At 38.3% G+C, this 20,952-nt stretch overlaps 1 protein-coding gene across 13 annotated transcripts in view; it reads right to left on the reverse strand.

The window, feature by feature from the left end:
- Positions 1 to 20,952, reverse strand: part of VPS54 (VPS54 subunit of GARP complex) — a 165,598-nt gene that overhangs the window by 15,582 nt on the left and 129,064 nt on the right. For 12 of the 13 annotated variants that reach the window (XM_032652359.1, XM_032652357.1, XM_032652360.1 and 9 more), the window contains 7 exons: positions 15,080 to 15,143; positions 12,494 to 12,599; positions 11,506 to 11,593; positions 10,803 to 10,924; positions 10,614 to 10,694; positions 3,326 to 3,433; positions 1,320 to 1,414 (listed from right to left, as the gene is read on the reverse strand). In XM_032652359.1, the coding sequence (XP_032508250.1) occupies positions 1,320 to 1,414; positions 3,326 to 3,433; positions 10,614 to 10,694; positions 10,803 to 10,924; positions 11,506 to 11,593; positions 12,494 to 12,599; positions 15,080 to 15,143 (664 nt within the window). Of the gene's footprint in view, positions 1 to 1,319; positions 1,415 to 3,325; positions 3,434 to 10,613; positions 10,695 to 10,802; positions 10,925 to 11,505; positions 11,594 to 12,134; positions 12,236 to 12,493; positions 12,600 to 15,079; positions 15,144 to 20,952 lie in introns of those variants that run through there. The other variant, XM_032652368.1, reaches the window with a different exon arrangement.

Here is a 20,952-nt window from a genome sequence, read left to right on the forward strand (position 1 = left end):
AACAACACAGGTTTGAACTGCGTGGGTCCACTTATACGCAGATTTTTAAAGACAGTAAATACTAGAGCATTACATGATCTGCAGCTGGTTGAATCTGTGGATGTGGAATTGTTGATACAGAGGAGCCCTGAATATGGAGGGCCAGCTCCCTAAGTTATACTCAGATTGTCAACTGCTGGAGGGTCGGCACCTCCAACCCCCACCCCATCCCCCTCCTGCTCAAGGGTCAGCTGTACTTCTTTTCTTTTTAAGGGTAGGGCCAACTTCTGACTCCAAAAGATGTTTTTTACATTTGTTCCTATAAGTTTGAAACTTAAGCCTAAAATTCCTTTAAAAGGGAACAAAATATTCTATTCTTAAAAATCCATGGAGGGCTTCCCTGGTGGCGCAGTGGTTGGGGGTCCGCCTGCCGATGCAGGGACGCGGGTTCGTGACCCGGTCCGGGAGGATCCCGCGTGCCGCGGAGCGGCTGGGCCCGCGGGCCACGGCCGCTGGGCCTGCGCGTCCGGAGCCTGTGCTCCGCAGCAGGAGAGGCCGCAGCGGTGGGAGGCCCGCGTACACGCAAAAAAAAAAAAAAAAAAAAAAAAAAATCCATGGAACAGGTAAACACACTACAGAAATAATATAAAGGTGTACCTACATGATCAGCGCTTTGCACTTTGTATACTCTTTAAACCCGTATCTTTATCTACATTGCTCTTAACGAAAATTCTGTGACAGTACTTTTTATCATCCCTATTTTAAAATCTAAGAATATTAAGACTCAGGGTAAGTGATTTGCCCAGTTATAGAGCTAGTAAGTGGCAGAACTTAACCCGTTTTCTGATTCTAAATCTATTTCGTCAATAATACATATAATTTGTTCAACGGCTTACAATAAAATATGTATACACTTATTTTTTGTAATCCTGTGAAGGAATTAAGGCAGATTTTATGGTTCTCATTTGATAAATAAGGCCACAGAGGTTAAGTGACTTCTCCACGGTCATACAAAGCAGGGCTTTTGAGTTCTGTCTGGATAGGTGAAGACCTACTGGGTGACTTAAGAAGGTGCTACTAATGTACACTGCCTCAAATGGACATATAAGGTCAGTTTAACTAATTCACCATCTATAGAACACGTTAACACAGATAGATAGATATAGGATATAGATATAGATATACATCACCTCCACAGAGGGAAAAAAGGCAAAAGTCTGCTGATTTTACAGTCTGGGGCCCTGGCAAGATTATAGTGGAAAAGGACAGCATAATGAATAAAAACCAATTCAAACAGTTCAATATGGGAGTATGGGGTAAAAAACATATTGAAAACATACCCATTTTGAGGTCCTCCATCATTTATCACATTTAAGTGAGACAATTGCTTTTTCAAGTGGAGTTTGTAACTTGCATTAATTCTTAAAAATAACATCTGGAAAAGAAAGAAAACTCAGTTTCTTAAAGCTCTATTGACACAGAAGACATAAGTAAGTAATCACTATTATTTGCAGAAAAATTTTAAAAACGTTTTGCTTTGGCATGTACTTTTAAAATGCTCCTCTGAAAGTATTTTATTGCTATTTCAGTATAGTTTGTCTCCTTAGTTGGATAAAAGCTCTTTTTGCTCTTTTCAGTAGTACTTATTTTAGTGATATGACTTATCACTGCCTTTTGCCCCTTAGTAGAAATCCTCTGGCATGTGTAAATGGGATCAACCATACAGGTGAAAAGAATAAAAAGAGACGGAGAATTCTGCAATGTATCAATATTAACTAGGAACTTGATAGAGGAAAAAGTCACAATGGTAAAGGCAAGGCTACCGTTATCCTTCCCAATTACTTGGAAGTATTTTATTGCTTCACATGCAGATTTTTAATGCAATACTTCTTTGGGAAATGCCTGACCTGAAATTATATACAATTAATCTATGGAAACAATTTTGTGAAATATATTTCCCATGGGAAAAAATATATAAAGTCATCTATGGAAAAGTTTTCTGGAATTACTTGTACTCAAGTGACAATAATGACCTAAATCTATAATTTGTGCCCAGCTTGACAAGAGTTCCCTTGTCAGATAAAAATACATGAAATACCTATATACCCAGCTCCTGGACTGGCTAGCCTTGTTCTAGAATTAGAACTCAAATGGCAAATCCAGAAGGTCAGAATGTCAGAGGTGGGGGATCTTACATGTGGAATGAAAAGGATGGCTTGGCTAGGAAGACTGAGAAAGGAAGAAGAGACCCTAGTGGGTGCTCCACATCTCAAGGCTCCTCCTCAGTCCTCAGAGAGCCCCAAAGGCGCTGGATGATATTTAATCATAAAGATGGTATGATTAATGAAACTTAGGGAAGCATGAAAAAGTGGTAATAGCTAGTATAGGATGGAAGTCTGAGGTGGCATGGGAAAGGAGACCAGCAGGCACAAGAGCAGGGAAGAGACACTGAAAAAGCTACTCTCTGCTCCCAAATACCATTTCCAAGCACTCAACCAATTCGAGACAAACTGAAATATTGATAAGAAACTTGTCTAAATAGCAAAAATCCCAGTGAAAACTAAGATCATTAGCATGTAACAACTAGTTTTGTACTAATTATAACATGTCATTCTACAATTAGACTTGAATGAGATCACCTGGTATAAAGGGACGAAACTAAGGTGGGTAAAGAAGACCAGAAGAAAAGAAGTACTGGAAACTTTAAAGTACTAGACGAGGGAATAGAGGGAAGTCACGGGTAGGAATGTCACCGAAAAGTGAAGAGAACTCTGATAATAGTGTAGGGAAGACAGTAGAGACAGAGGGTGGATACTTCAAAAGTAAGGGGTGCCAAAGACTACCCATTTTGCTATTTTTCCTGATCCGTGCCTACTACACATCACTTATGCTGATCTAACAAATATTAATGTTAAGGCACATTGATTGAGTTACTTTATATGTCATCTCATTATTAAGTCCATCACTAATTCCTCCCCTATCCAATTTGGATTATAATCACAGTCAGTAACATATTCTATTATGCACTGATAAATGCTAATCCTGATTTTCAAAACTAATAATGTAATAAATGATGTCAGTAGAATCTGGGGACATCTGATGACCCAATGAACAAATGAAAATCTGCTTTTTAGAATGGCTGACTACACAGCAAAGCTACTATTGCTCTGGCCTGTCAGGGCAAGGAGCACTTTGAAATCAAGTCAATATAACAACTGGAAAAAATAACAATAATCATACTGGAATACGAACTAAGCATAACTGTGCCAAAAAGTACATAATAAAAACACTCCAATTCTGGATGCATATTATGTTATATATAATAGTTTTAGGAATTACTACTCACTTGTGTTTGTTCTTCTGGAAGGAGATCAAATATAGCTTCATGCATTTTTGCCATTTGCTTACAAATATTCCTGAAACAGGCAGAAGGAACGGGAGCTTTCACTTCATACTGGCAGGGAAAATAATGAGAATTATATTCATGTCCTCTGGATTGCATATTGTCCCCACTGTTCCCTAAAACATATATTTTCTGCCCTACACATCTAACTCTTCAACTGTGATCTGTGCTACTCATGCAAATCTCAAAAACTTTTCATTAAAAACCTTAATCTATTTTGAGAGAACCAGCATAATATAGTGGCTAAGAACATAGGTGGCTTCCCTTCTTAAGATGGACCTGCTTGGGTTCAAATCCCAACTCTTAAATTCTTAGCTATGTGAGATGGGGTGAGTTACTTCTCTATATTGGGTGAGATATTTCTCTATGTCTCAAAGGGCATGCTGTGAGGATTTTAAAAGATGGCTCATAAGAACTCAAACCAGTGCTTGATAACCAAGTAGGTACTCAAAAATGTTAGCTACTATTGTGGCTTAATATACGATAATGAATCATTAAAGTAGGCCCTCCAAATTAACAGATTATTTTTTAAAACATGATTTTAAGAATGTGTTCAACATGATCATATCTGAAAATCAATATAACTGGTAGAATTAAAATGTTCTTTTTCTTGGTAGGTGGGCCAATATAGTAATCATATTTACCCTAAGGTTAAGAGAAGACTTTTTCAGGCTTCCTGGTGGCACAGTGGTTAAGACTCCGCCTGCCAATGCAGGGGACACAGGTTCGAGCCCTGGTCTGGGAAGATCCCACATGCCATGGAGCAGCCCGTGCACCACAACTACTGAGCCTGCGCTCTAGAGTCCATGAGCCACAACTACTGAAGCCCGCACGCCTAGAGCCCATGCCCGGCAATAAGAGGAGCCACCACGATGAGAAGCCCGTGCACCGCAACGAAGAGTAGCCCCTGCTCGCCACAACTAGAGAAAGCCTGAGCGTAGCAATGAAGACCCAATGTAGCCAAAAAATAATAAATAAAATAAATAAATTTAAAATAGTAATAATAATAATAAAGAGAAGACTTTTTCAATGATCTATACAGAAAATTTTAAATTAGGTAAATTCACTTACTATTCTTACATCTGGAACAGTACACCTGATATGATTTAGATAATCATCTTTTAGCCCACATTTTAGAATTCACAGCTTAAATTATATATCATTTTCATTTATAAGACAAATTTGGGCTAAATAATTATATTTTAGATGCACTAATCTTATATAGTTTATTAAAATGATGAGTTTCCAATATACTGCTGCAGCAGAACCATGTGGAAGTCACCGTGTGACTGGACCAAGCAAAGTCGTGACCACTCAAGGGTTTGTCTCTCTTCAGCTTAGAGTTATATCAAACATCCCCTTATCTTTTTTATTAATAACAGCTTTAAGATATAATTCACATACCATAAAATTCACCCCTTTAAAGTGTACAATTAACTTTTTTTAGTAAACTCTTATACAACCATCACAACTAATTCCCAAACATTTTCATAACCCCAAGAAAGAAACCCCATACCCATTAGCAGGCACACCCCCGTTCCCCCCTCCCCTCAGCCCTGGCAACTACTACTCTCTAGAAATGGAATCATACAATCTGTGGCTTTTTTGTGACTGGCTTCTTTCACTTAGCATGCTTTCAAGGTTCATCCATGTTGCAGCATGTGTCAGTACCTCATCTTTTTTATGGCTGCATGATATTCCATTGCATGAATATACCATAGTTTATCCAATCAGCAATTAATGGACATTTGGGTTATTTCTACTTTTTGGCTATTATGAATAATAATGCCATGAACATTCATGTACAGATTTCTGTGTAGACAAATGTAATCAATTCTCTTGGGTATATACCCAGAAGTGGAATTACTGGATCATATGGTAACTCCATGTTCAACCTTTTGAGGAAATGTCAAAATGTTTTCCACAGTGGCTGTACCACTTTACAATCCCACCCAGCAGCATATAAGGGTTCCAATTTCTCCATATCCTCACCAACACTTGTTATTGTCTTTTTTATTTTAGTATCCTACTGTGGTAATATCCCCTTAACTATCCCCCTGTCCTGGGTTGAATAATATCTTCTCCAAATTCATGTTCACTTAGAGCTTCATAAGGTCATAGTGGATTAGAGTGGGTCCTAAATCTACTGACTGGTTTTTATAAAAGAAAGGAGAGGGAAATTTAGACACAGAGACACACAGAGGGAAGATGACCACGTGAAGACAGAGGCAGAGATTGAAGTGATGCATCTACAAGCCAAGTAATGCCAACAACTGATAGCAAGCACCTGAAGCTAGAAAGGGCAGGGGAAGGATTCTTAGAGCCTTCAGAGGGAGCATGGTCTAGGGACACTCTATCCTCCAGAACTACAAGAGAGTAAATTTTTGTGTTATAAGCCACTCAGTCTGTGGGAATCTGTTATGGCAGCCCCAGGAAACTAGCACACCCCCAAAACCTTCCTTCATCACTGCTTTCCCTCAAGATACTATCCTTTCCATCTGACCTTCACCACACGTTTCTCCAATCACTTAAACTTGATACTGTACTTCTTTATTCCACACTATATAAAAAAATCAACTAAAAATGGATCATGGACTTATATATAAAACCTAAAACAATAGTGCTCTAGAAGAAAACACTGGAAATTATCTTTGTAACTTGGGTGACAAAAAGTTATTGGGATAAGACACAAGAAGCATGAATAATAAAAGAAAAAACTGATAAACTGGAGTTCACCAAAGTTAAAAACTGCTCTTTTTAAGACACTTAAGAAATGAAAAGGTAAGCCATAGACTGGGAGAAAATAATTATTTGATAAAGAACTTGTATCTAGGATATATAAAGAAACTCTTTTCTTAAAGAACTCTTAAAACTCAATAAGAAGATAACCCAATTTTTAAAATGAGCAAAAAAAATTTGAACATTTTTCCAGAGAAAAAGTATGGATGGCAAAATAACACATGAAAAGATACTCAACATAATTCGTCATTATATAAATTAAACCACAATGAGATATCACTCAATACAGACCTACTAGAATGTGCCGCGGAGCGGCTGGGCCCGTGGGCCGTGGCCGCTGGGCCTGGCGCGTCCGGAGCCTGTGCTCCGCAGCGGGAGAGCCGCAGCGGTGAGAGGCCCACGATACCCCCACAAAAAAAAAAAAAAAAAAAAAAAAAAAAAAAAAAAAAAAAAACAGAGAGACAGGGCTTCCCTGGTGGCGCAGTGGTTGAGAGTTCCGCCTGCCGATGCAGGGGACACGGTTCGTGCCCCGGTCCGGGAAGATCCCACATGCCGCGGAGCGGCTGGACCCGTGAGCCATGGCCGCTGAGCCTGTGCGTCCGGAGCCTGTGCTCCGCAGCGGAGAGGCCACAACAGTGAGAGGCCCGCGTTACCGAGAAAAAAAAAAAAAAAAAAAAAAAAAAAACAAAAAAAAAAAACCAGAGAGACAATAGAAGGTGCTTGGATGAAGATAAAGATTACCTAGAGCTCTTGTACATCACAAGTAGAATATAAAATTGTATAGTCACTTTGGAAAATAATTTGGCAGTTTTACATTTCCATGCCACCATCAATATATTCCAAGGTATTTACACAAAAGAAATGAAAACACATGTCCACACAAAGATGTGCCCATGAATGTATATAGTGGCATTATTTATAACAGTCAGAAACTGGAGAAAACCCAAATATCTATCAATTGATGAATGGATAAACAAATAGTAGTACATCCATACAATCGATATCACTCTATAATAACAATGAACAAGCCATTAACACCCTGCTATAACATCCATGAATTTCAAAAGTGCTGGGCTAAATGAAAGGAACCTGGGACAAAAGGTTACATTCTGTATAATTCCACGTATAGGATATTCTGCAAAAGGCAAAACTATATGGAAGAAAATCAGATCAGTGGTTGTCATGGTTTGGGGATGTCGGGAAAAGGATTAACTGCAAAAATGCCAACAGTGATGGAATTGTTCTATATCTTGATTGTGGTAGTTCTACTACATATACATGTTAACATCCATCAAATTATATACTTAGAAAGGATGAATTTTACTGAATGTAAATTATACCTCCATAAACTTGCCTTAAATTGCTTAGCTTTCCACTGATAGCAAAGCTTTCCACTATCTTTCCAACATATCTCTCACTCCTGGGTTACCCACCCTAATACATTAGCTAAATGGAATTACTTACCTTTCTGATTATTAATAACAACAGCAAAAGCATTAGCAGTCAACATTTATTGGAACTGGCTATAGTCAGATACATGATAGAAGAAAAGTGCTCCACATATATTATCTCATAAATCTTCACTACAAGTTTATGAGGCTTTATTATTATCCTCATTTAGAGATAGGAACTGAGGCTTAAGGAGATTAATAATTTGCCCAAGGTTCTTCAGTGACTAATGTGTGACAAACAATGGAATTTGAATTTAGGTCTACCTGACTCCAAAACCCAACACTAAACTTCCTTCTTAGGATTCCTACCAACATGTCTGTTCATGCTGTTACCTCAGAGTATCTCTTTGTCTCAACTTCATTTGCTCTAATTGTATCTATCTTTCAAAGCAAAACTTATATGCATGCCTCATCCATAAAGCTTTCCCAGATCTCCCTCCCCAGCTAACAACCATCTCTTTCAAAACATTAAAAGCTCCAATAGCACTGAACCGATTCCTTACTTACGATACTTTAATCTACCTCCTGTTATAGTTATTGATATAATTATCCTACTACATATTTTACTATATGAGGACAAGATCAAAGGCTTCTTCACCCTTGTGTATCACTGTTAACCTAACACGATTTAACTCAATGAATGAATGAATGGTGGCTGGACATTAGTCTAGCCAGTAATACAATTATATGTTAATGTTTCACTCTACCCAAGGAAAGGTACCCTTGTTTATTAGCTTCTTATAATCAGCGTATATTTTATACTGTGTTATTCTTCTTTCCCCAAATTAAATTCCTGATAAGAAAATGAAAAGCTAAAATTGAGAGACTAACCAAATCAAACACTGTCTGCTATTTTGGTGTGAATTAAGAACAGGGCCAAACTCCTGGGCAACCCATGGAAGCAAGTAGGGCAGGGAGTGAAAGAGAGACTTGATAATACAGGGAAAATGTAACATGTCAGGGTAACAGGAAAAAGTCATCAGTGAGGAAGGTAGCAGAGAAAACGCTAAGTTGCAAACGTCTAGGCACACTCTTGACATTAAAAAAATGACATAAAAAATGGGGAGTGGAGGTGTTGAAATTTATAAAAAAGTTAAGAGACATAATAACCAAATGCAATATGTAATTTTGTTAGGTGTGATATAGTAGTGTGATTATATAAAAAAGTATCCCTCCCTAGTTTTTAGAAATATACACCCAAGTATTTAGGGATGAAATATACAGTGCCTCAAATTAACTATAAAATATTTTAGCAAAAAAAGAAAAAATGTTAATGACTGTTAAATATAGGTGATAAATATATGGGAAGCTCATTAAATAATTTTATTTTTCTTTACCAAAAAGAAAGAAAGAGAGAAAAAAGAATGCAATGAATTGTCACAGGAAAAAGTCTAGCCATAGTCCCAATTCTTGTTCATAGACTTTGGATTGACCAAACATGATAGAAAAAAGTCAAGGTTTTAAGAGTACCAGCACTTGTTTCGTTTTGCCTCATTCTATTCCCCAGCTTATTACTAGTTTCACTATTTAACATTTACCTTACTCTACATTATTAGGTGTTAAGTCCTCTGCCTTGTTAGATGATAAACTTCTTGAGGGTCACAGTGCATTATTCATTGACTTTTGGTACACAGAAGAATGTCATGTATCAAAAAGGAAACTTGTGGAATAGAACTGCTTTTGCATTTAGCTTGTACTTGGCAACCATGAAGAAAATAGAGAATTTCTAACCAATAATTTTTCTCCATACAAAACTAGAAACTTAGAAGGCATAACATAACATAGGTATGTTTGCACATAACTATAAATTCCTTACGCTTCTTAAAAGCATAAAACATCTATACTATATACTAACTACGTCAGAGGTACTCAAAGTGTGGTGTGGGAACACCTGGGAGTCAGAGGCTCTTTCAGGGAATATGTGAGGTAAAAACCATTTTCATAATAATAATAATATTAGTATTATTCACTTGCAGTCTCTCATAATTGAATGGTGGGGATTTTTAGATGACCTGTGATGTCATTCTGAAGGCTAATCAAATGTGTGTTTATGTATTGTGTTTTAAATTTTTTTTTTAGTTTTAATTTCTAATATGGTACTTACTGATAAGTATATTTGCATTAAAAAAGCTCTTTGGGGTCCTCAATTATTCTTAAGAATATAAACGGGGTCCTATGATCAAAAATGTTTGAGAACTTAACATTAAACAAATGCAATCTTGTTTTCTAATCACTCCTTCTCACTGTCAACTTCAAAGATTTGGGTGTGAATGGGCACCACTTTATCTTGCCTTTTTATAATTTTCATGTGCCTGCTGCTCTTGCCATCTCAGAATCTGAAGGATCCAAGTAGAAGGAAAAGCATATCAAAGGGTCTTGCTTTATAAGATTACTCTAAAAATACTCTGGGGCAAAAGTATAAACTAAATAAACCTTCAAACTTTCAAGGTATGAGATTTCTGCTTTCTCTCTAAGACATGTACTGAATAATTTAGGGAAAGGAAAGACTGAGGGATAGGGCAAAAGGACTAGGGCTGATTAAGTGACATTTTTCTGAAGATACCCCTCCCAGTGCAATTAAGAATTTTTTGGAAAACAGTTCTCCTTTTAATGACCTATGTGGAATGGGAAGCAAGTAAGAAACAAATACTGAAATTGAGTATCTATGACGGAAATAAGAGAGCACCTCAGGCTCTGCCTTCTTGGCCTGGAAAATAAAATAACACACTTTACTAGAAATAATTTAATGTTTATTTTCTCAGTTCTGTCTCTGGAAGGCTTTTCAGACTAAAATATGCTTTGAAGGTACATAATTTTCAATGCAGCTAATATAAAATTACTTCTATATAGGGTTTCTATCATCCTTGAAATCATCTTCCCCCACCCCTACCCCCAAGTCCCTTAGGAAATGAATATCACCTATTTGGGTGATCTGAACATTTGAGTTTTTCCCTAAACCCAGAACAATTTTGATTTGTTAGACAACTGTGAAAAGTCACAACGCTTTCAAGCAAAGCCTAATAATTTCCGTAAGTTATTACCTTAGATAACAGCTTGTCAAATAAGCTATCCATTATCGCCACAAGCTTAGCTGATATTTCAGCTATGTGGTCATGGTAGTCCTGTAATGAGAAACGTTATATTTTAAAGTCCCTGGGACACATCTAAAATACTTAACAATTACAGAGTTAAATTTATGAAACTCCAGTAGAAAATACATGGAAAGGTACCTTAGTGATATGATCAAAATGCCTAAGCATACTATACTGCTTAGGCTGCAGTCGAGCTTCAAAATGAGCCCTGATCACAGGAATGTAGTGCACGATTAACTGCAAACAGCGTGAAGAAAGAGCTGAAGATCCGGGAGGTAGACATATCATGGAGAAAAACAAAGGTATTAGCTGGTATTTAAGGTATTTAATTACCTATCAAATTATGTAAAAGATATCAATTAATTTTATATAGACCCCAGTTTATTACATAAATGAAGAACACAGTAACAGAAAGCAACATATTTCATATTTTTTGTTTAAGAAAATCAGTTGGTACTGAATGATGTAATGAATGATGCTGCTTTTCCAATGGACTCAAGTTGTGAGTAGTACTGGCGTGAGGAAGCTAACGGACAACTGAGTCTCTTCTGACATTCAGATACCTTTCACCCCATATATACATACGTACTTCATACATATTACATTTTAACATTTTTTTACAATAGTGCAACTTTCTAGTAACTTATATTTATTGGAGGTGAAAATTCCTCATAACATTTCTCCAGAAGTTATTTTTCAGTTATGGCAATACATAAGAAAGTGACATTGCTACTTTTAGAGGCTTTAGTTAGAGGCATAAAAACATCAGGTATAATGAAACATAAGTATAGTGACATCACTGTAATGCCTCAGCATGTGAATTAAATGCAAAAATCCATACCCAAATTTTTTGTAGTTATTGTTTTTAGTCCAACAACTTGCAGTGCACCAGCTCCAAGAACTAACTGGCAACTTCTTGAATTGAAGTACTAACAAAGGAAGAAAAAAAAAAACCCAACAATTTATTAAAAATTATTCTTTATATGCTGGCAATGTGTTAATTCTAAAAATACATTCCTCTTTCCTCTCATTGAAGGACCAAATGAGTTTTTCTACTAGGAGCAATTAGGATCTGTTTATGTAATGACAAAAAAAAAAAAAAAAAAAAAAGGCAAGGGGTGTTCCCAAATGATAATATTTACAGTCTGGTAGGGAAAAAGTTGAAAAATTCTAAAAATCAGTTGTTCAGAAATTAATCTTTAATTGGCATTCACAAAACTAGTTGTTTCAGTCATTCTAATTGGATAGTCCTACTTTCGAAAGGGTAACAAAATCTTTCTGGACTAAAATATGACAACTTAATTTTGGGACAGAATTAATTGATAGATTAGGTATTTGAAAAAATAAAGCCTTTTCTCTAGGCTAGCAGTTTAAAATATCTGTTAATATGAAATGGCTGAATAATACTATCACCACAGTTTCATTTTACATCAATGGTTCTGAAATAATGATTTAAGAAAAATCTCTAACCTTAGTGAGATGAATTTTGTAAAGTTCAGTGAATTCCTTCCATGCACATTTGAAACCAGTCCAGGTTTTTTGACCTAAGTGGCCTCAGTCATGTTCAGCACCTAACGAACAAATCATCTCCTGTCTCCGATATCATTAACAACTCTACGGGTGTAATGAGGAATTACTAAATGTGGAGTGAGAAGGAAGCAGGTGGCCTCCTTCAAATAACATGTTGTGTTCAACCACAATCAAATGTCACAAAATTAATGTCTTAAAGATAGCTTAACCTCGAAATGTCTTAGAGTTGGAAGATTACTCATGCCCTAATGAATTACTTCTTCCAACTATTTTTTCCATAGGAGTGAAATCATACACACCTTCAATAAATCTGATAGACGAGTGAGCATGTCAGTAGTAACAGATGGGATATTATCCACACACTGGCAATATTCAAGGATAATTCTTATCAACAGCAATACAGTTCTACAAAAAAGAAAGATGACCCAGTAGACACTCAAGACAAGAAAAATCAAACTGATTTGGCATATAAAAATCAATATTGATCTTGGTAACTGTTAAATTATGTGTTTTACCTATAAGTGCAACAGAGTAGGGACTTAGGGTAAGGCAACAGAAAATCCCTAGAGTGTAAAATTAAGGAGGCACTCAATTTCAGGGTTGTGCAACTACAAGGTAATCACTTGCATGACACTGAGAAAGGGTACCTCCTTAAATTCTGTGTTGTGAGCACATCACTCTCTGTGTGACAGTCACACTAAGATAAGTCTCTTCCATAAGGCAGGTATCCCATTCCTTGGCCAATTTAGAAACACTGAAAAAAGCTTAACCAGTGTTTCTGATTATGTAGTAGGTCCTCATAAATGTTGAATTAATGAAGGGAACCTAGTCTAGATTTTCTTAGTGAGATGAAAGATAAACTGTGGCTTCTAAGAACAATATACCTTCTAAGAAGTTTATTGGTAAATCACAAAAGCTTCTCCAAAGATGAGAAAGTTATCAGCTCATTATCAGGACATGTCATAAGCTGAAAAGAGGCACTCACTAGTGGGAGGTTAAATAAGGTTGAAACTAAGGGAGAAAGAGCCATTCATTACAGCACATCTAAATTCAACGAGATCCTCAGAAATGAGTGATCCATGTAAACTAATGTTTTATGAAAGTCTGAAGAGAGCAGTGATTCAAGAAGAAGAGTATCTAGCCTTTATAACAGCTTAGTTGTCAGACCATATATTACTCTCCATGCATAGCTCTAGAGTCTGCTTTACTGGGCAGGAGTCCATTGCTTATCTTTTGTAATTTTCTCTCTGAAGATATAATACTCCACTTTTAGCTAGGGAGTTCCGTTTTTTGGCAGGAAGCCTCTTTGCCTAAAGAGCAAGAAAGCCAGATAGCTAGAGGGGACCATTTCTATCAAGCAAGGAAGAGTAATAAGACACAGTCCTTCCTCAGTATCCACAGGGGATTGGTTCCAGGACATCACGTGGATACCAAAACCATGCATGCTCAAGTCCTTTATATAAAATGGCGTAGTAAAGTCTTCCCTCTATATCCATGGGTTCTGCACCCTGGCTGGTTGGATGTGGAACCCATGGATATAGAGGGTCAAACTGCAATGGGTAATTAAGGAAAGAAATCATGATTCGATTGAAGGACAAAGATTTTAGGGAGGTTGAAAAAAGCTCTGTCCCACCCAGAAATGGAAAAGAACTCCAGAGAAGAAAGGAATGGAAGCTTTACCTTACAATGGGTGCACTTCAGAGTTTTGGATAATATACAGGTTGAGAAAAAGCATAAATTCTATACACACTATTTGAGTGCTTATGAGCTGCTAAGAAAAATTAAAGTGGTAAGATATGATCCCCATCTTTGAGGAATTCAGAGACTAACCAGAAAGTGCCATGAGAGAGGCACAGAGAGTTACAAAGAGAGGATCATTCATTCTTCCTGGAAGGAATGGCTGTTTCAGAAAAGACTTACTTAGTGACAAGAAACAAAAAAGTGAAAAAGAATTCTGGTATAGATATTGGGAGCTAGATTTTATTCTAATTATTCTGGCTCCATTTGGGTAATTTTATATTAACTACTTAAACTTCTAAGCTCCAATTCTCTTAACTGTAGAAGGGAACAATAATCCCTGAAATGTCTATTGTACAACATGGTTGTAGAGATCAAATGAGATCATATATATGAAAATATTTAAACTATGAAGTGTTATTAAAATTAAAGTATGTGAAGATATTATCTTAACTACCTATTTAATAAAAGGCATATAGTACTAGACAAACAACACTGGAATTTATATTTTCTTAGTTAACTTGAATTTGAAATACTGTTTTTGGTAAAAGACCTAATGACAAATGATGATAATGGAAATAACTACCAACAACTATCAACTTCTTGTTAGGTACTAGAACTGTGCTAGATTCTTTACATGAATTACCTGTTTAATTTCACAATAATTCTAAGTATAGTACTATTGTCCACATTTTGTTTTATAAATAAGGAACTGAGGCACACAGAGTAACTTGCCCAAGGCCACAAAGTAACAGAGCTGCTGGGACTCAAACCTAAGCAGTCTGATTCACAACTTCAACTACTATGCTGTATACTACACACTAAAAAAGTTGCAGGAAAAAAAGAAAGAGCTTGAGACACTTATAACATCATGGAGCCACTACAGCACCCTTGGATTATGTACCTCTAGGTTCTTGTTACATGAGAAAAATCAACCAACCCCTTTTTTTATTAAGCCAGTGTAGTCCTAATGGGTACAGAATACTACAAAATATAGAAAAATAAAAAGGAATCCATAAAATTTCTTTAAAATTCTTTGTAAGATTTACAATTGCTAATCCAAAATTTCTAATTCACATCAAGGGGTAACTAAAAGACATATGTTTTAAATACTTGATTCAACTAATGAAGAAAAACGTGTCACTCACCCAACAACAGCATACTGTTGTCCCTCGACAATGAGAACTTCAGCTGGTTTCCTTTCTTCTGTAGCTAGAGAGTAAAGCGAATAAAGAGACATGGGTAAAAGATGAAACAAAATATTGGATAAAAATTTAAACTGGAAAAAACTGAAAATGTTCCTATTCAGGGCCTGAAACGATCTCATTTCTGCAAATAAATCTACTTGTTGGGAAACAATTCAGCACAAAGTAAATAAAGTATACTGCATTTGGAATCAGAGAAATCTGGATTTGAATTCCAGTACTGCCAATTACTGGATGCAAGACTACGCCAATTACTTCTTTTGAATCTCAATATCTGTATCCATTAGACATGGACAACAATATCTACCTTTCAGTGTTGTTACTGAAAGAGATAATGCTTATGAACTGGCTATCCTCTAGGTCTGGCACATGGCAGATGATCGATAAGAAGTAAAGGAAAAAGAATGTTATTAGTTGGGAAAGGCAGAACTAGCATTTCAACTGGTTATCTTTTCTTTATTATAACCCTTAGAGTACAACTTAATTCCTAAATTCAATGGAGAGATTATGTATTACTTTTCAAGATTTTAATCCAAAAGTTACTTTATTTTCAGCATGTGGTATTTCTTATTATTAAAAAACAAAATTCAGCATATTGAGGTGAAAAGAACAGTGGACTGGATTACTGCCCTGAATCAGCCAAATTAAACAGATTACCATGCGCAAGTAAGTCATCATGCTTCCCTAAGCTTCAAATCCTTTTGTTCTAAGACATTAAATATCTACTTCCTCATCTCTTTCAAGGAAAGAAATTCAGTGTGATATAATTTCTAATCACAATTCACTCTGTATGTCAGATTAAGTTTTTTGAGGACAGGGGTTGTGTCTTAACCAATTCTCAATACTGCAGAGAAATGGCTTAGCACAGTAGTTAAGAGGAAGGGTCCTAAAGTCAGTCTGCCTGCAGTTGGATCCCAGCTCTACCACTTCCTAGCCAGGTAACCTTAGGCATGTTGCTTAACCTCTTTGTGCCTCAGTTTCCATATTTTTAAAAATGGGAATACTAACAGTGTCTAGCTCATGGATCTGTAAATGAGATAACAATGTAAAGTGCTTAGAAAAAACTGTCTAGCATCAGGTAAGCAGCAAATTAATATTAACTGCTATCCATTAAACTTCATCTCCCCAATGCGAAACTAAGTAGCTAGTAACTCAATAAGTAGATGATGGATGCATGAATAATAACCAAGGATCCTTAACTCTGCATGAACTAGGAAAATGTTAATGTATTTCTAATAGCATATCCTTTCTTCTTTCTCAGAGGAAAACAAAAGACAAAAGCAGGGTATATGGGGGACGGCTTGAAGATGGCGGAAGAGTAAGACGCGGAGATCGCCTTCCTCCCCACGGATACACCAGAAATACATCTACACGTGGAACAACTCCTACAGAACACCTACTGAAGGCTGGCAGAAGATCTCAGACCTCCCAAAAGGCAAGAAACTCCCCACTTACCTGGGTAGGGCAAAAGAAAAAAAGAAAAAACAGAGACAAAAGAATAAGGACGGCACCTGCACCAGTGGGAGGGAGCTGTGAAGGAGGAAAGTTTCCACACACTAGGAAGCCCCTTCGCGGGCGGAGACTGCGGGAGGCGAAGAGGGGAGCTTCGGAACCGCGGAGGAGTGCACAGCGACGGGTGCGGAGGGCAAAGCGGGAGATTCCCGCACAGAGGATCGGCGCCGACCGGCACTCACCAGCCCGAGAGGCTTGTCTGCTCACCCGCCGGGGCGGGCGGGGCTGCGAGCTGAGGCTCGGTTTCGGTTTCGGACGGAGCGCAGGGAGAGGACTGGGGTTGGGGGCTTGAACATAGCCTGAAGGGATTAGTGCACCACGGCTAGACGGGAGGGAGTCCAGGGAAAAAAAAGTCTGCCCCTGCCGAAGAGGCAAGAGACTTTTTCTTCCCCTCTTTGTTTCCTGGTGCGCGAGGAGAGGGGTTTAAGAGCGCTGCTTAAAGGAACTCCAGAGACGGGCGCGAGCCGCGGCTAAAAGCGCGGACGCCAGAGACGGGCGGGAGACGCTAAGGCTGCTGCTGCCGCCACCAAGGGGCCTGTGTGCGAACACAGGTCATTCTCCACACCCCTCTTCCGCGGAGCCTGTGCAGCCCGCCACTGCCAGGTTCCCGGGATCCACGGACAACTTACGCGGGAGAACGCACAGCGGGCCTCAGGCTGGTGCAACGTCACGCCGCCTCTGACGCCGCAGGCCCGCCCCGCACGCAGTGCCCCTCCATTCCCCCCCCAACCCCCGGCCTGAGTGAGCCGGAGCCCCCGAATCAGCGGCTCCTTTAACCCCGTCCTGTCTGAGCAAAAAACAGACGCCCTCCAGCGACCTACACGCAGAGGCAGGGCCAAATCCAAAGCTGAGCTCCTGTGAGCTGCGAGAACAAAGAAGAGAAAGGGAAATCTCTCCCAGCAGCCTCAGAAGCAGCGGATTAAAGCTCCACAATCAACTTGATATACCCTGCATCTGTGGAATACCTGAATAGACAAGGAATGATCCCAAATTGAAGAGGTGGACTTTAGGACCGAGATCTATGATTTTTTTCCCCTTTCCTCTTTTTGTGAATGTGTACGTGTATGCTTCTGTGTGAGATCTTGTCTGTATACTCTTGCTTCCACCATTTGTCCTAGGGCTCTATCCGTCCATGGTTTTTTTTTTTTTTTTTTTTTTTTTTTTGCGGTACGCGGGCCTCTCACTGTTGTGGCCTCTCCCGTTGCGGAGTACAGGCTCCGGACGCGCAGGCTCAGCAGCCATGGCTCACGGGCCTAGCTGCTCCGCGGCATGTGGCATCTTCCCAGACCGGGGCACGAACCCGCGTCCCCTGCATCGGCAGGCGGACTCTCAACCACTGCGCCACCAGGGAAGCCCGATGGTTTTTTTAAAAAACTTTTTTTCTTAATAATTAACTTTAATTGTAATAACTTTATTATACTTTACCTTCGTTCTTTCCTTCCTTCCTTCCTTCCATCCTTTAGACAACGAATCACCCCAAATTGAGGAGGTGGTCTCTGAGAGCAAGATTTATGATTTTTCCCCCTTTACCTCTTTTTGTGAGGGTGTATGTGTATGCTCCTGTGTAAGATTTTCTCTGTATAGCTTTGCTTCCAACATTTGTCCTAAGGTTCTATCCGTCCTTTTTTAAAAAATAATTTTTTAATTCAATAACTATATTATACTTTATTTTATTTTTACTGTATCTTCTTTCTGTCTTTCTTCCTTCTTTCCCTCCTTCCTCCCTCCCTCCCTCCTTTCTTTCCTTCTTTGCTTCTTTCTTCTTTCCTTCCTTTCCTCCTTTCCTTCTTTCTTTCCTCATACTTCTACTAATTCTCTCTACTTTTTCTCCCTTTTATTCTGAGCCATGTGGATGAAAGGCTCTTGGTGCTCCAGCCAGGAGTCAGGGCTCTGCCTCTGAGGTAGGAGAGCCAACTTCAGGTCACTGGTCAACAAGAGACCTCCCAGCTCCACATAATATTAAACGGCGGAAATCTCCAGAGACCTCCATCTTAACACCAGCACCCAGCTTCACTCAACGACCAGCAAGCCACAGTGCTGGACAACCTATGCCAAACAACTAGCAAAACAGGAACACAACCCCACCCATTAGCAGAGAGGCGGCCTAAAATCATAATAAGGCCACAGACACCCTAAAACACACCACCAGACGTGAACCTGCCCACTAGAGAGACAAGATCCAGCCTCATCCACCAGAACACAGGCACTAGTCCCCTCCACCAGGAAGCCTACACAACCCACTGAAACAACCTTAGCCACTGGAGACAGACATCAAAAACAACGGGCACTATGAACCTGCAGCCTGCAAAAAGGAGACCCCAAACACAGTAAGATAAGCAAAATGAGAAGACAGAAAAACACACAGCAGATGAAGGAGCAAGATAAAAATGCACCAGACCTAACAAATGAAGAGGAAATAGGTAGTCTACCTGAAAAAGAATTCAGAATAATGATAGTAAGGATGATCCGAAATCTTGGAAATAGAATGGACAAAATGCAAGAAACAGTTAACAAGGACCTAGAAGAAATAAAGATGAAACAAGCAACGATGAACAACGCAATAAATGAAATTAAAAATACTCTAGAAGGGATCAATAGCAGAATAAACTGAGGCAGAAGAACGGATAAGTGACCAGGAAGATAAAGTAGTAGAAATAACTACTGCAGAGCAGAATAAAGAAAAAGAATGAAAACAACTGAGGACAGTCTCAGAGACCTCTGGGACAACATTAAATGCACCAACATTCAAATTCTAGGGGTTCCAGAAGAAGAAGAGAAAAGAAAGGGACTGAGAAAATATTTGAAGAGATTATAGTTGAAAACTTCCCTAATATGGGAAAGGAAATAGTTAGTCAAGTCCAGGAAGCACAGAATGTCCCATACAGGATAAATACAAGGAGAAATACGCCAAGACACATATTAAAACAAACTGTCAAAAATTAAATACAAAGAAAGCATATTAAAAGCAGCAAGGGAAAAACAACAAATAACACACATGGGAATCCCCATAAGGTTAACAGCTGATCTCTCAGCAGAAACCCTACAAGCCAGAAGGGAGTGGCAGGACATACTGAAAGTGATGAAGGAGAAAACCTGCAACCAAGACTACTCTACCCAGCAAGGATCTCATTCAGATTTGATGGAGAAATTAAAACCTTTACAGACAAGCAAAAGCTGAGAGAGTTCAGCACCACCAAACCAGCTTTACAACAAATGCTAAAGGAACTTCTCTAGACAAGAAACACAAGAGAAGGAAAAGACCTATAAAACGAACCCAAAACAATTTAGAAAATGGGAATAGGAACATACATATCGATAATTACCTTAAATGTAAATGGACTAAATGCTCCCACCAAAAGACACAGATTGGCTGAATGGATACGAAAACAAGACCCTTATATATGCTGTCTACAAGAGACCCACTTCAGACCTAGAGACACATACAGACTGAAAGTAAGGGGATGAAAAAGATATTCCATGCAAATGGAAACCAAAAGAAAGCTGGAATGGCAATTCTCATATCAGACAAAATAGACTTTAAAATAAGGACTATTAAAAGAGACAAAGAAGGACACTACATAATGATCAAGGGATCGATCCAAGAAGAAGATGTAACAATTGTAAATATTTATGCACCCAATATAGGAGCACCTCAATACATAAGGCAAATACTAACAGCCATAAAAGGGATATCGACAGTAACACATTCATAGTAGGGGACTTTAACACCCCACTTTCACCCATGGACAGATCATCCAAAATGAAAATAAATAAGGAAACACAAGCTTTAAATGATACATTAAACAAGATGGACTTAATTGATATTTATAGGACACTCCATCCAAAAACAACAGAATACACATTTTTCTCAAGTGCTCATGGAACATTCTCCAGGATAGATCATATCTTGGGTCACAAATCAAGCCTTGGTAAATTTAAGAAAATTGAAATTTTATCAAGTATCTTTTCTGACCACAACGCCATGAGACTAGATATCAATTACAGGAAAAGATCTGTAAAAATACAAACACATGGAGGCTAAACAATACACTACTTAATAATGAAGTGATCACTGAAGAAATCAAAGAGGAAATAAAAAAATACCTAGAAATAAATGACAGTGGAGACACAACGACCCAAAACCTATGGGATGCAGCAAAAGCAGTTCTAAGATGGAAGTTTATAGCAATACAAGCCCACCTTAAGAAGCAGGAAACATCTCGAATAAACAACCTAACCTTGCACCTCAAGCAATTAGAGAAGAAGAACAAAAAAACCCCAAAGCTAGCAGAAGGAAAGAAATC

This window comes from Phocoena sinus, chromosome 13 (assembly GCF_008692025.1).
Source record: "Phocoena sinus isolate mPhoSin1 chromosome 13, mPhoSin1.pri, whole genome shotgun sequence".
NCBI lineage: Eukaryota > Metazoa > Chordata > Mammalia > Artiodactyla > Phocoenidae > Phocoena > Phocoena sinus.